This window comes from Manacus vitellinus, unplaced genomic scaffold (assembly GCF_001715985.3).
Source record: "Manacus vitellinus isolate BGI_N305 unplaced genomic scaffold, ASM171598v3 scaffold_17_pilon, whole genome shotgun sequence".
Taxonomy (NCBI): domain Eukaryota; kingdom Metazoa; phylum Chordata; class Aves; order Passeriformes; family Pipridae; genus Manacus; species Manacus vitellinus.
In genome coordinates, this window is record NW_021939256.1 from 8,758,578 (window position 1) to 8,772,251 (window position 13,674).

The 13,674-nt window shown below is 41.2% G+C and overlaps 1 protein-coding gene and 1 long non-coding RNA gene across 3 annotated transcripts in view; one reads left to right on the plus strand and one right to left on the minus strand.

The window, feature by feature from the left end:
* Positions 1-4,893, minus strand: part of LOC108639177 — a 73,504-nt gene extending 68,611 nt beyond the window's left edge. Inside the window, exon 1 of the long non-coding RNA XR_003915673.1 lies at positions 4,631-4,893. This is a non-coding gene — a long non-coding RNA (uncharacterized LOC108639177). The remainder of the gene's footprint in view (positions 1-4,630) is intronic.
* Positions 4,894-7,553: 2,660 nt separating this feature from the next.
* Positions 7,554-12,838, plus strand: CUNH18orf21 (chromosome unknown C18orf21 homolog). 2 transcript variants are annotated; one of them, XM_008921180.3, is made up of 5 exons: positions 7,554-7,630; positions 7,748-7,770; positions 8,527-8,726; positions 12,028-12,236; positions 12,635-12,838. In XM_008921180.3, the coding sequence occupies exons 1-5, from the start codon at positions 7,554-7,556 to the stop codon at positions 12,786-12,788; spliced, it is 663 nt and encodes a 220-aa protein (XP_008919428.3). In that variant the 3' UTR covers positions 12,789-12,838. The 2 variants fall into 2 exon arrangements, with proteins under 2 accessions (XP_008919428.3, XP_029814778.1); XM_029958918.1 differs by having other exon boundaries at positions 8,527-8,594; positions 12,635-12,828.
* The last annotated feature ends 836 nt before the right edge of the window (positions 12,839-13,674 follow it).

A 13,674-nucleotide genomic window follows, 5' to 3' on the forward strand; every position in this document is an offset into this window, starting at 1 on the left:
GGTTTTCCACTGTCCTATCTTTCCTATTCTTATGATAACCAAGTCTTTTTTTCAAGCAGTGATAAAGGATGCAGAGATCTCAGATTGGCTTTGGAGAAAGAAGGAGATAAAAAAAAAAAAAAAACAAAAAAAAACAACAACAAAAACCAACTAAACCAACCAACCCAAAAACCAATACACATTTTCATCAGGAAAACATTGCTTAAGGACACAGTAAAGAAAAAAATAATTTTCATTTGTACAAACCAATTATGAATCGACAAACTTTGTTATGTCTGCCCTGCCATCAGCTTAACCCTTAAATTACTTCTCTGAAGAAGGAAAACGAGTCTTTCTTCACTGAGGGTCAATATGATCTTTTAGGAGACTAATGCAGACCATACTTCAACACTATTGTTAGCATTATCTAATAATAATGAAAAGAATACATAAAAACATATGGCTATGTGCCTTCTTCAAAAAGTCTGGAGATCGCATCAGGCCCTCCCCACACTTCAAATAAGCAGCAAGTTAATGACAACTCCACTGATGTTTGTTTAACATATGTGCATATAACTACTGTTAGCTTTTTATGGCTTAGGATGCTTAAGCAGAGACCTCTGAGGTTTTAGAAAAAAAAAAAAATCTTCTGTTGAATCATCTATCCCTTGCTGTTTTGTTTTATGCAAAATCTCTGAGGGGCACAGGAAAGCAGAGGGCCTTGCACGCAGGCCAACTTTACAAAGGCTAGATCCTTTCACTACTGGAGAACTGTGCAGTTATAATACAACACTCACTGTTTTCCATCACTAATCAATGATATTGCATACTAATTAAATTGGTGTCACATGGAGTTTTTCCTCTTTACTGTAGCTGCTTCAGACTTAGGAGATAGTTACATCCCCTCCATTCCAGTTTATCCTTTAAAGAGGAGTAAGTTTTGGGGACAATGCCACACTGCCAGCAATGAAGATTCAAGTTCTCACTTCCCAGGGCAGGTACAATGTGCTGTGCTACCACTGTGCCTCAGCAGCAGTTTTGAAGCACATAAGGAGCAATGCACTGCCCACCTATATTTGACTGTGAAACTCTGGATTAAAGTTCACTCCAAGCATCACTCTGATTCTGTTACCTCTCCTGTGTCTAAATTATATCCATCACTGTCATCTCTAAAGATTCAGATCTTCTGCACACTTCATCAGGCATTATAATCGAAGCTAATGAAAGATATGTTTGTTTAGCTGTTGTAAATGGCTTTGAAGATCTCAGTTTGAGCGAGGGTGATGAATTAAGGATGTCAGCTGGGCAAACAGTTTAATTTCGAATGAACTTAGCTAAAATGGATTACTGAAAAACCAATATGGATTTTTCAAATTCATATTATTTCACATACTCTACCAGTAAATATTTTACCCCTTCTTGCCATCTGACTCACCAAGCATAAACTGAAAGAATCAGCAATGACATTCAGCTTCTGAAACATGAGACTAACTTTGGTGACTATAGGTGTAAGAAGCCACTTTTTGACTGCAGCAGGGAGTATAGCCCTCAAACAATTTAGCCCTCGGCAGACTAAATTTCTGCATAATAGCAATTCTGTAAAACAGTCTGAGCATGGTAATCAAAGCATTTTATAACAAAATTCAGAAAGTAACAACTGAAAAGAACTATTCCATAACACAGTTATTTATTGGAAGTACCTGGTTTTTTTATTCTCCCTGGTCCATTTTCAATGAATTAAAATAATAACTTAAGGGGAAAGAAAATTATCTTAAAATAGTTGTGAGGGTTTTTTCCTCTCTCAGGTAATTTGGAGCCAGGAAGAATCCAAAATAACAGCATGGTTGTTGAAAATCACAGGGTAAGGTTGGAAATGTCTAGAGGTCATCTAGTCCAACCTCATGCTCAAATCAGTGCCACCTTAGAACAGGTAGCTCAGAATCAAAAGGGAAAGAAAATAATTTAAAGAAAAAAAATTTAAAGAAAAAGAATTTTAAAAAAAATTAAGTTTTCCTCTATCCCCTTTTGCACCAGAAGGGGGGGGAGGGAGTAAGGAAATATTTTCTTGAAACATATAGCTCTTCTGTGTTGTTTATTAGTAAATATGACCAACATGGAAAATAGATTAAAGCTTCCTCCTTTGGTTGACCTACTTCCCTTTCTGTCTTGATGCAGGTAACATTTAAGCACAATGTGTGGCAAACTCCAACTCAGTTGCCAGCGCTGTTCTGCCACACTGCTGGCCAGAAAAGGCTAGGAATGCTCCAAGTTCGGCTCCAGTGACAGAGAAAATGTTCCATTCACTAGCAGTCCCCTCCAAGTTAATCAAGGAACAGAGCCAACAGCTGCTGAAAGGGGTTCCACCCCATCTTTCCCTGGGAAAGCAAGGCCTCTAGGGCAGGGCCTGGACTGTACAGCAAAGAAGAATAGGGTGGGGAAACCTTGCTAGATCTCAGTGAAACCCAGATGACTCATCAGAAAGTAAAACATTTCTATTTTGGCAAGAGGCTGAAATAGCAGCCCTGGGTTGTGCTGCAACACAGCAATAAATGACCCTGAGCACTTGGGACAAACTCCTGTGCACATTGATATTCCTAATGGTAGGGGCTATTTCACATCTCATTAAACAAAGAGGTTTACATGACAATTAACACATTAATTAGCACCATCTTTTTCACAGTTGGAACTTTGCCTTGAGATTTCAACATTTTTAGACAACTGTTCTGTGAGTGAAAATGAAGGAATAGTTTTTTTATGACTCAAGGTCATAAAAAGGTGACACTCTAAGTGACAAGGACTCCTATGTAGAACTGGCATAGAAGTATATTTATCTATGTACTGAAGGACACTGCAACCAGTCAATGGCCTTTCTCATAACTTCCATGCGAGGAGGGCCTCGCTGTACAATCTGCACCCTGCCATTCAAAGCCTGGCCCTCAGCCTTGGCAAGGTGCCAGGCTGGACACTTCATATGCTGACCATAAACAAGCCTAATGTACCCCAAAGTCACACAGGGGCAAAGCAAAGCCTGGATTTCAACAAGCAGTAGCTCCCATTCCTTAGCCCTAGCCGCTGACCTGTGTGGCTCCCCACTACAACAATCCCTTCCACTGTATCTGTAGAGGTATGACCTGTGGGAAAACTCTTCAGCAAACACCAAAAAGCAACACTGCTAAATTCACTGAAAATAGATAACAGCTATAAGAGAATGTTTATTGCCCAAGAGCTTCACATTTTAGATACAGAACTAGTAACTTCTGTGAGTTGGCACACAAGTATAGATATCCTTAAACTGCATGTGTATTTCTCTCTCAGGTTTTTGTTCAATACCATCTTTAATTTCTATTTTCTTTTGAGAGAATGGATTTGTAAGTATACAAGAAGACACAGAATACTGGAAATGGAATGAAGGGAATTAAAAACTGGAAACTGGAACTCGTAGCTTTCAAGACCTGGTGGATTCTGATATTCATGGGGTCTATTCCCTATCAGATGGATGTTGCCAACCCATGGAAAATAGTGACATGGTTTGTACATGTTATCTTTTACCTCCCTCAGGTATATACTACAAAGAAGTATGTATAAACAATAATAAACAATGTATAAACTAACAATAAACATATTAATCTTTTACATGTTTTGGCACTCAAGGCACAGAAAAATCATTGTGTCATAGCCTTACCTATCATACCACTTACAAAATAAATCTATGCTCAGAAGGAACACCAGATAACTTTTCCTTTAATTAGCTTTTCAAAGCTGATGATACTTTTTAGAATATGATTTATTTCTTTTATTTATCACCCTGCCTTGTTTCAGATGGATAGTGTTTGACTGACCTCTAGATACCCTTGCACTTGCTCTGTGATATCCCCAGAATGTCAATGCTTTGATTCTTCATCTTTCATTTCCTAAACGTTTCTTATTGGTCACTTCTGCTACCAGTGGCAGCTGAAGTGGAAGTTTATCCTCTGATAATCTGTACTGCTCTAATGGTTTCCACCATCCTGAGGATATTTTCCAAGTGTTATGGTGACACCAGCTGAGATCTTGGCAACAGAAAAGTGTTTCATATGTTTATTTCCTAACTTAGTCTTTTCGGGTTTTTTCTGCTTTCCCAAGCCTCTGTCACTCCCTTGATTTCTATGGCTCAACTCCTTTTGTTATTGCTATATTCTTTGTTATCATTTCTCAGTATCTTTCTGATTATAAAGCCTTTGAAGAACCTGAGGGCATTGCCAACATGCATCCAAAAATCTCTTAGTAAAGAGATGAGCAAAAATCTCCGCTAAAAGGAACAATAATAGTTACATCTTATTTATATATTTATCTGTAAACCAGAGGAACTATAGCACACAAACCTTGTAAAATGATGAGCATGTTTCAAACAGTTTTAATATAAAATATCACACATAAAACAGTTCACCAGTTTTAGCACATCTCCAAAATAACGTATGCTTAGAAATGCTTATCCTTGTAGCATCATTATCCCTTCTTATTTTCCAAGAAGAAATTAATCTTGCATCAGCATGCCCAAAAAAAGCAAAATTCTCATCTAATTTCAATCACTCACTCAGTTTGCTCATGACTTTTATACAGCTGACTGAACATCTATTATCTCACCCGAAAGAGAAGCTGTGAGTTTGCTCACCTCGGTCACCTGCAGGATTTTTGAAATGCCTCCTCTTCTGTTCCTTCCAAAGAGTGCCTTTCTGCATCTCCCAGTCCATTCCCGAGTCCACTGAACATGCAGACATCAATAAGTTCTGGCTAAGTTATCCCACGTAACTCTGAAGCAAAAAAGGAGACCCTTGCAAATGCTGCAGAAGGTCTTCTTTACTCTCTTAGAAAATTTTGTTTCCTTGGTAGTCTGTCACAGTCAGGTCTCCGGTAGTAAACTGAACAACCTATCCTCCTGGCTCTTCTTTTCTTCTTTTTCTTTTCTGTAAACACATAATCAGGGCTTCAAATCCTTTAGGCATCACAAAACTGTATTTCTCTATTGCCCTCTACTGACTGCTGGGTAACGCCGCCTTCCCGGAGAACTGGCGAGCAACAGATACACGGTAACGCGTTCCCCCGCCGCCCTCCCTCGGATCGATAATGATACACGATGACCAAAAGTCAACACAAATCATTCTATTTTTCTCTTTGTTACAGAACACAAGGCAAGATTTACAGCTTCTTGGCCAGCCGTGGTAGCTGCAAAACACTAAACAACAGAAGCAGGAAGCAGTAACATGGCTCTGCTAATGTGGGGGGGTTTTTTGTTGTTTTTTGCGAACAAAAGCCAGGAGAAAGTACAGATGAATGCATTCTGCCTTGAAATGCAGATGAATTCACCCCACTGATGCCACAAATACTGTACTGGAGATCTGAATGTTATCTGATTTTAAGGGTTTGGTCCTGCCCGCACTGGATGCACAGAAATACTGACTTTAGATGGGAGTTCTGCATGAAGGGGCTGGTAGAGAGCCATGAATTTAAGGCCATGGGTTTGGGTCATTTCCCCTTTGTGTCTGAGTTCTGTTTAGCACATTCAGCACCACACCTAACATGGGAAACATCATGTGACAGGATCCGGGGCAAGACACATACTGTGTATGAATGGCACTGGGAGTGGCTGTTGGCACTGCTTTTCGGACAAAGATGATCTATTATGCAAAGAGAACCCAGCGAACTAAGATAAAAAAGGGAATGGCCCAAAGTTGTTTCAGGAGCAGAGGAAAAAAAAAAATCAGCATTTCAGCCAGACTGTAAGAGATTGAGAAGAAAAAAGCAGGGATAAGAAGAGTGTAAGAGTGTGGGGGAGGGGGAAGCAGTTGGTGGAGAAATCAAAATTAATCCTTTGCATTGTATTAGTCACTGCTTAATAAGTAAAGCACGGTGCTTGCTAACCAGGTCACTCAGGCACTTGTTCTCACCAAAAAAAAGTTAAACCAGGGTGCTGGTGCAAGTGTTCTGGCCCACCTGCACCATTCCAGGGGCAGGAAGAAGTCGGTCTGTCAGCTCCAGGCAACAGAATAAATCCCCAGCACATTTCCCTTTTGCTAGGCAGAGGCTGGGAGAGAACATGGCATTATCTTGCTGTACCATTCTTTCTCTGCAACCAACTCTCTTAGGGAGCAAGCATGGTTAAAAAATTATAAAAATAGACCCACCCCTCAAAAAAGTGTTGGAACTATTTTTCTGTACTTGCGTTCAAAAAATACATTCATTTTTTTCCCACCAATATTAATAACCAGGAATATTTAATTTGCCAAAAAATCTGTTGACTGATGAACACTGGTCGTGCTTTAAATAGATATTATACGACATCCCTGCTCTTCCACTTAGGAAAGATAGAGTTCACATAAAAACTATGATCAACCAAGCCAGCAACATGGCAATAAAAGTTTAGTATTGAAAGGTTCATTGAAAAAAATTATTTTCAATTCAAAGATAAAAGTCAGCAGAGGCCCTAACTGTAGCTATTAGGAACATTTCATTAACAAGCCAGATTTACTGACTGCATTGTAAAGCTCTATTAAAGGAAGCCCTGAAATTCCTTTTTGCCCCATGCTTTTTCTATGTCTAAAGCTTTTAGCTATTCCATGTTAGAAAATAAGAAATAATTGTATTTATTCAAATTCCTTGATAGAATATCGAAGCCTGCTCAGCTGAATACCTCTCCTAAATGAACACCATTACCGATAGATCAAAGGAGGAAAACGTCTAGCAAATGAATGGGGCCGAGGACACACATCAAACGGTGAAAAGCTGAGGGTTTGTTTTTTTGGTTTTTGTTTGGTTGGTTTTTTTTTTTTTAATGGGAGTGCATTTGCAGAGCGATAAAGCAAGTATGCAGTTGCCAAAATTCATAGAAGGGCACCTCAAATAGAGCGGGCGACGGGTTAAGCTCAGCACTCCCGAGCATCAGGCGTCACTCTGGAGCTGCTGCTGCTGCAAATCCTTCACGTGACAATCCCTGACAGAGACATCCGTAGGGTTTGGTTTGGGGTTTGGTTGTTTTTTTCCCCATAGAATCACAGAATAGTTAGGGTTGGAAGGCACCCCAAGGCAGGGTCACCCAGAGCAGGTGACACAGGAACGCGTCCAGGTGGGTTTGGAATGTCTCCAGAGAGAGGGAGACTCAGCGACGTCCCTGGGCAGCCTGTTCCAGAGCTCTGCCACCCTCAACGCCAAGTTCTTCCTCATGTTGTTTCCCTAGGGTAAAAGTTTTCTTCCCTACAGGCAAAACTTTTCACGTCGCTGGAGACACAGGCGGCTCCCGAGCACGCACTCCCCGTTCCGAGCGGGCGGCGCGGTGAGGGCCGGGCTTTCGGCTCCCCATCCGGCCCCTCCGCCCGCTCCGAACCCCCGGGCGGGCCGCGGGGCCCCGGCCGCCGCTCTCAGCGCCAGCCCCGGCGACCCCGGCCCTTCCCCCGCCCCGGCCCAGCGACCCGCCGGTACCGCGGGCCCACCGAGCCCGGTACCATAAGCTGCGGGCCGCGGGCAGCGCCGGCGCTCGGCCGAGCGCTGCAACATCGGCCGTGGCTTCCCTTCCCGGCGGGGGCGGAGGCGGCTCGGCGCCAATGGGGCGGCGCGGCTCGCTGGCGGCGGCGGCGGCGCAGCTGGCGGGAGCCTGCCCGGGACAGGCGCGGTTCCTGCTGTAAGGAGCCGCGCCGCGGGTGGGGGTGGCGGTGGGTGGGAGAGAGAGCGCGGTGGTGACGCGCGGGGTGTCCCCGCCCGGTGGCGGTGCCGTGACGCTTCCCCTTCTCTCCCGCAGGTGGACGCTCCGCAGCTCCCGAGGCGAGTGAGGGTCCCCGGACACACGGTGGTAGAGGGGCCGGAGGAGAGGGGCTTCGGAGCAGGGCGCCCCTCCAGCAGAGGCTCATGCGGTGGGAGGGCAGCGCAGAGGTTGCCGAGGGGCAGGAGCGTGGGAATGCCGCCTTTCCCGTTTCCTCCATTATCCCCTTTCCTTTCGCGCTGCACCCGGAGGGCTGTGCCGCGCTGTGCTCCTGGCTGCCGCCAGGAACGTCGAGCTTGCCGGAGAGCAGGGGCCAGGTGTTCCTCAGCGGTGTAGGGAGAGGGGCTCGACTCCGGCTCTGGTAGCAGGAGCTGATAAAGCAGATGCACGAGCCTCTTACTGGGTCTGAAAATTATCTCAAAGCATTCCTTTATCCCAGGCTGAGGTGCGGTCGTTTTCTCGCACTTAAAACGGGCAAAGAGCTTTACAAGGCTTTGGTGTCCCTGATCTGGCAAGAGTGTGCCTGCAGGGAGCTCCTTGCAGAATTGTGAGCCTCCGTTGTTAAAAGATTTACAGAGAGGAATTCCATTTTTCAGTAAAATCTGCAGTTACATATTGTGTAAACTTACACCATAAGCATAAAATTACCCTGAATTGTGCTTAGCTGAGCACATACTGGTGCCCAACTTCCTCTGGAATCCTAGTTGTATCTTAAACATAAAAACACGTACCTAGGTATTGTTGAAACTGAAACATACTCTATGAATCTTTGCTTATAAAAATAACTTTTTCATTCTTTTACCTTTATTTATCTGTAGCTAATGAACGTGGATTAGAAAGGATATGTCCTTACTGCTTCCAGTTCCTGGTTCCTGACAGCTACCGGGTGCGTCTCAAACCAAAGATGAAAGTGTCTCCACAGATAGAGAAAGTTCTTAAGCGAGAGGCGAAGAACCATAAACTTAACATGAAACAGACAAAGCTTTTGAAAAAGTACAGGGAGTCAAGCAGCGTTCTGGTAAGGACAGTTGTTTGGGACTGACAAGTACATGACATTTCTCTAAATTTCATGTCCCTATTTCAGTGGCATAAAAAAGAAGATACAGAAACCTTTCTCTCAGAAGAGGAGCCTACACCTGCACATTTCTTTTTCATGAGCATATGACTCTTTCTTTTGGAATAACTTCTATTCATAATCAAAACTTTTTAAATCTACCCTCCCCAATATATAAATCATTAACAATGACAAGAACAGTAAGATTTTCCCTCCAAAAAACCCCACAACCCCACATTGTCAGAAGCTACACAAACAGCTCTGCCTTCCCTGTGATATCTTTAGCAGCAGTCTGGGTAGACTCTGCAGATGTCTAAGCTCTTGCTGAAAATTAAGTAATCTTTTCCTGCCAGAAGCTCTGGTATTTCCACTGTCAGCTACTGTATCATTAGCATAGCTTTGCAAAAAAAATGGCAGGAGTAGCAGATTTCTGCCTGTTCCTTTTTTTCCTACAAATGTGGCAAAACTAGGACCAGGCAACTGTACCTGATGCAGAGCTTTAATACAGCCATGTAGATCCTAAATCCATTGCTAAGAATAGTCCCATACCTAAGAAGCAAAACATGTCATTGACTGAAGTCAGGCTTGTTGTGATAAGTTGACATTTACTGCCTTTGTTTCAGTTTTATCAGTTGTTGAGCAAATACATTTTTACACAAGCTTTACTTCATTTATTTCACTAGGCTCTCATGGCTACATCAGATTATTGTTACCTTCTGTATTAATTGAATTTTTTACATTTGTCTGAATATTACTGTTTATAGAAATCTTTCAAAACTAAACTATGGAGGTAATTTCAACAAGCTGATGTTGCTCTTGGGGGTTCAGTTATTTTTCCTAGAAGTACTTAGGAATGTGAGCTTTAATTACTATTTTTTATAACAACTACTATTTGAAGAATAACAGTATACGTTTAATCTAGTGTTGCCAAGGTATGTACTACTTTTAGAACATGTTATGTGAATGGCTGTTGTAATAAATGAAACAGCACCCTATTGTGCACAGCAGTTGCTAGCACACTTGGTATTTTCTTCTATTAAGAGTCGGCTGGTTTGGGGAGTAAACTTTATGAAACCCAAAATTATTAAAGAGTTAATAAAACAACATTAAACTCGGGAAATATCACCGAGGTTCTTGGCTATGAGAGCAAAATAAGATGCTCTATAAATCACTTTACCCAAATTGTAGAGCATAGTTGAGCTTCAGAAAGGATATCTGAAAAGGTTCTTCACCCAGCTGGTGAAGCACTGGAACAGGCTCCCCAGGGAAGTGGTCACAGCACCAAGGCTGACAGAGTTCAAGAAGCATTTGGACAATGCTCTCAGGCACATGGTGTGATTCTTGGGGCTGTCCTGTTCAGGGCCAGGAGTTGGACTTTGATGATGCTTGTGGGTGCCTTCCAATTCAGGGTGTTCTAAGATTCTGTGAGCTGAAATCTTGGCTTTATTTTTCTGGGATCACAAACATTTAAGGGTATCTTAACTCTTAACTCTCTCTTTAAGCAACTGATGAACATGAAATTATGATGGGTTCTTAGTCTTATTCTGTAGCTGGAGAGAGTTTGTAAGGATGCACTGTGCATTCATATAAGTAGTTTAAAATTCAGTTCCAAAGAGGTCTAATGTAAACTCTGGATAATATTTTAATCTTGGTATGTAACTACAGTTTGCTGCACTTTTGTTCTGTTCAGTTTGCATTTGTCCTACGGATTATGGTTTAAGTATTTCTCGTCTTTAAATGCTGTCAGCAACTGGCAGCTTTCAAAATTAGCAGTGTAGATCCCTGTAATCTAATACTTGTGAAAATGAAAATTCAAGTGTGGTTGAAAATTAAAGTGAGCAACAATGTGACAGGTTGTACCTCTGATACCTTTCTTAGCAAGTAGAGCTTGATTTTAGTCTGTTTCTGCTATGAAAAGGCGTATAACATAGGGCAATTTTGGGGCTTTAAAATTTTTGCAGTTTACTGCAGATCCAGTTCAGGGAACAGAAACTAGCTGTGAAGTGCTACTATTAATCCAGTAATTCCTGCATTGTAAGGTGGTCACCTCCACTTATATTCCACAGAGTGCTAAGTCACCATGTGATGCTGGGTTTTTTCCCATCTGAATTACATTTAGAAAAACTAAAAATACATCAGTACCTGAGCAGCAAAAGTTAACGTTATTTCTTTTTTTTTTTTAGTTCATTAGGCTGACAAAATAATGTCTAGAGACAGTCAAAATACCTAAGTAACTGAAAACATTTCAGCATCTCTAAATGCAATTTTTTTCTAAACAATCTGAATTTAGTTAAATTTACACACTTTGAAATGATTTGGTATAGATGTTTTCAAAACTGCTTAGACATTTTTGTGACAGTCTTTTGAGTATGTTTTTTTAACCAGAAACATCACGTAACTCTTTCTCTGTCAGTGTAATTGTGTGCCTCAGAAAGTTGTCTGGCTGTATTACTCTCATGTCTCTTAATATGGGTAGTTGCCATGACAGTAAGGGATATCAGGAATATCTGACAGTCTCTGTGACTGTCTGACATTATCTGTTCTGATGCACCTCTCAACTTACTGTGCTGCTGGAAGTTCCCTGCAGCCTAGAAGTAAACAGAGAGAAGAGAAAGTGCCCTTTGTTCAGAATATCCTCCTTATTGTAGTAAGTATTTTTGCCCTAATAGAAACCCTTATCTTTGTTCACTGAGACTTGGTGTTACTAGTTAAGCAGATGGCAGTTTTTGGGACTTTGGTAATTTAAATATTTTACCTCAAGACTCCCTGGAAAGTGTGCAATATGACTTTATCAGGCGTACAATATGCTAATGTATTTAGATGATATGGTATGTCATGCTTTTTAGCCAAATACAAGTACCTCTAATGTACAGAGGTACTCTTGTATACTCAATGTATCTTGTATGCCCAAGATACCATATATCCAGTTCAGTTGCTCTTTCATCTTTCTGTCTTGACAGGGTTGTTCTCTGTAGTTCACTGTACAACGTTAAGTTCAGAGTTACAGGTCTTCTGAAATTAGTTACCAGGGAATTGGAGTAATTTCCAGATAAACCCATAGGAAGTGTTTGGCTTAAGAAATCTGAATTAAAATATTAGTTGTAAAGTATATGTTACTTTTTAGTATCTCATGTTTTACTTAAGCAAATATTTAATTTGTGTCATGGTATTTGGAGAACAGTTTGGATAACTCTTAAAATGGCTTTATAACATCAAGGTAGAAGGACTGAAAGAAGGCTTGATATTTCTTTTCTTCTCTCCACAGCTAGTTACTTGCAAATCATGCAACAAAACAACAAGACATTATGGTAAAAGCAGGGATTTTCTGTCAACCAAGACACAAAATTCTGGCACCCCAGTTATTAAATCTAGCCTCAAGACACCAGATGTAAAAATTCCATCTTCAAAGAAAATTACACCTGTAAGCTTCAGTAGGTCGGGATCTAAAGGGAACGGTCCCTCATCACTTCCCAGGTACTTGTTTCTCTCCTATTTAAAGAAGCACTTTGCCAAGTAGAGTGTATTATGTCTTGATTTTAGATCAGTCATTTAGTAAACTTTAAACTGATAACTAAGTGTTTTTCTCAGTGGTATGGTTGAGGAGATCAATGTTAACTGTTCAGCCTTTAAAATCAGAGATTCTCATGAAAAGCCACTGTGTGCAAAAGAATGCTCGGTTATGTTAGTGTCATTAATGTGAAATGTCTGTCTTAAAATTTGCATAACAAAGTTATACTTCTGACTGCTTTCACATGAAAATACACTACTTACCTTGAATTTTTTTTCACCCAAATTATATATGTGCACTTTCTCAGTTACTTTATGTTAATTCTGATTTCTCACCTTTAAGACATTTGAGTCTTGTTTTTCAGAACATGTGAATCTGGACAGGCAACAACCAACTCTGCTTCCAAGACTCCCCGAAACTCCAAATTTCACTTTTCTAAGCTAAAACGGATGCTCAACCTAGAAGAAAAAGAGAGAAGCCAGAAGGCAGATTTCAAGACCTTCTTGACTTTACTTTAGTTCTGTATTATTTCAAAGTAATAAAGATTACAGCAATAAATATTGTTCCAGTTCTAGTAAATCAACAAAGCAGTGTGTCTAAAACTCAAGCCTGTACCCTGCGAAAGCATAGATCATATTTTTTAGAGGCAAGCTCGGTTTCAAAGGGTAGTGATTGTCTGCCAGAGGGAGATGAGAACACAGCCACTCTATTATGCTTGGGAACCTTGAATGTGTTTTGCAGTTTCTGATAGTCCAAGAATTAAAAGCCAGGATTTATCCTTTGAGGAAGCCAGTGATATCAGATTGATCAGTGGATCCACCAGAACCAAGAGATAGGTTGGCTGACCAGAAAGCAGTTTGGGAATGGGGAGGTCACAGTTTGCTCCCCTTCACAACAGATAATTCATCACAACAGAATGTAAAAAATCTCACCCCTGCTTTGCATGTTTGAGTAAAACAAAGACACACTCACTGGCACCTTCTTCAGGTACAGTATTTTCAAGGGTCTAATGTAGTGTCCTGTAGTGTCGCTGTATTTTGATAGCTGTGGCAATTTAAGCACAGCCTTTACAAAGGTAAATTACTTTTTAAGACAGCGCTCATATACAGAGAGAGAAAACTATCACCAGATTTAAGTTTCTTCATTTTCATAAGGATGTTCTCCATGATTTGGACTGCAGATGGTACAGGTCCCATGATAACACAGAGCCTTGGGTGCACTAACTGCACTCAGATGTGGGATGCTCTCAGTACCAACTGACAACTCCACACTAGACTGGTACCAGCACCCTGATTAGTTACTGATAGAAGAGTGGCACAGTCATAAAGAAGAGAGGATACTTCTTTTCCAGTTCCTCTGGTGCTACCAAAATGGGTCACTTTTGTCTTGTGAAAATGACCGAGT

Excerpts from the sequence above, each read along its gene's own strand:
- CUNH18orf21 (XM_008921180.3), top strand. The coding sequence starts at position 7,554 with ATGGGGCGGCGCGGCTCGCTGGCGGCGGCGGCGGCGCAGCTGGCGGGA. Across the intron at positions 7,631-7,747 it reads GGACAGGCGCGGTTCCTGCT|GTGGACGCTCCGCAGCTCCC; the intron begins GTAAGGAGCCGC and ends TCTCTCCCGCAG. Across the intron at positions 8,727-12,027 it reads GGGAGTCAAGCAGCGTTCTG|CTAGTTACTTGCAAATCATG; the intron begins GTAAGGACAGTT and ends TTCTCTCCACAG.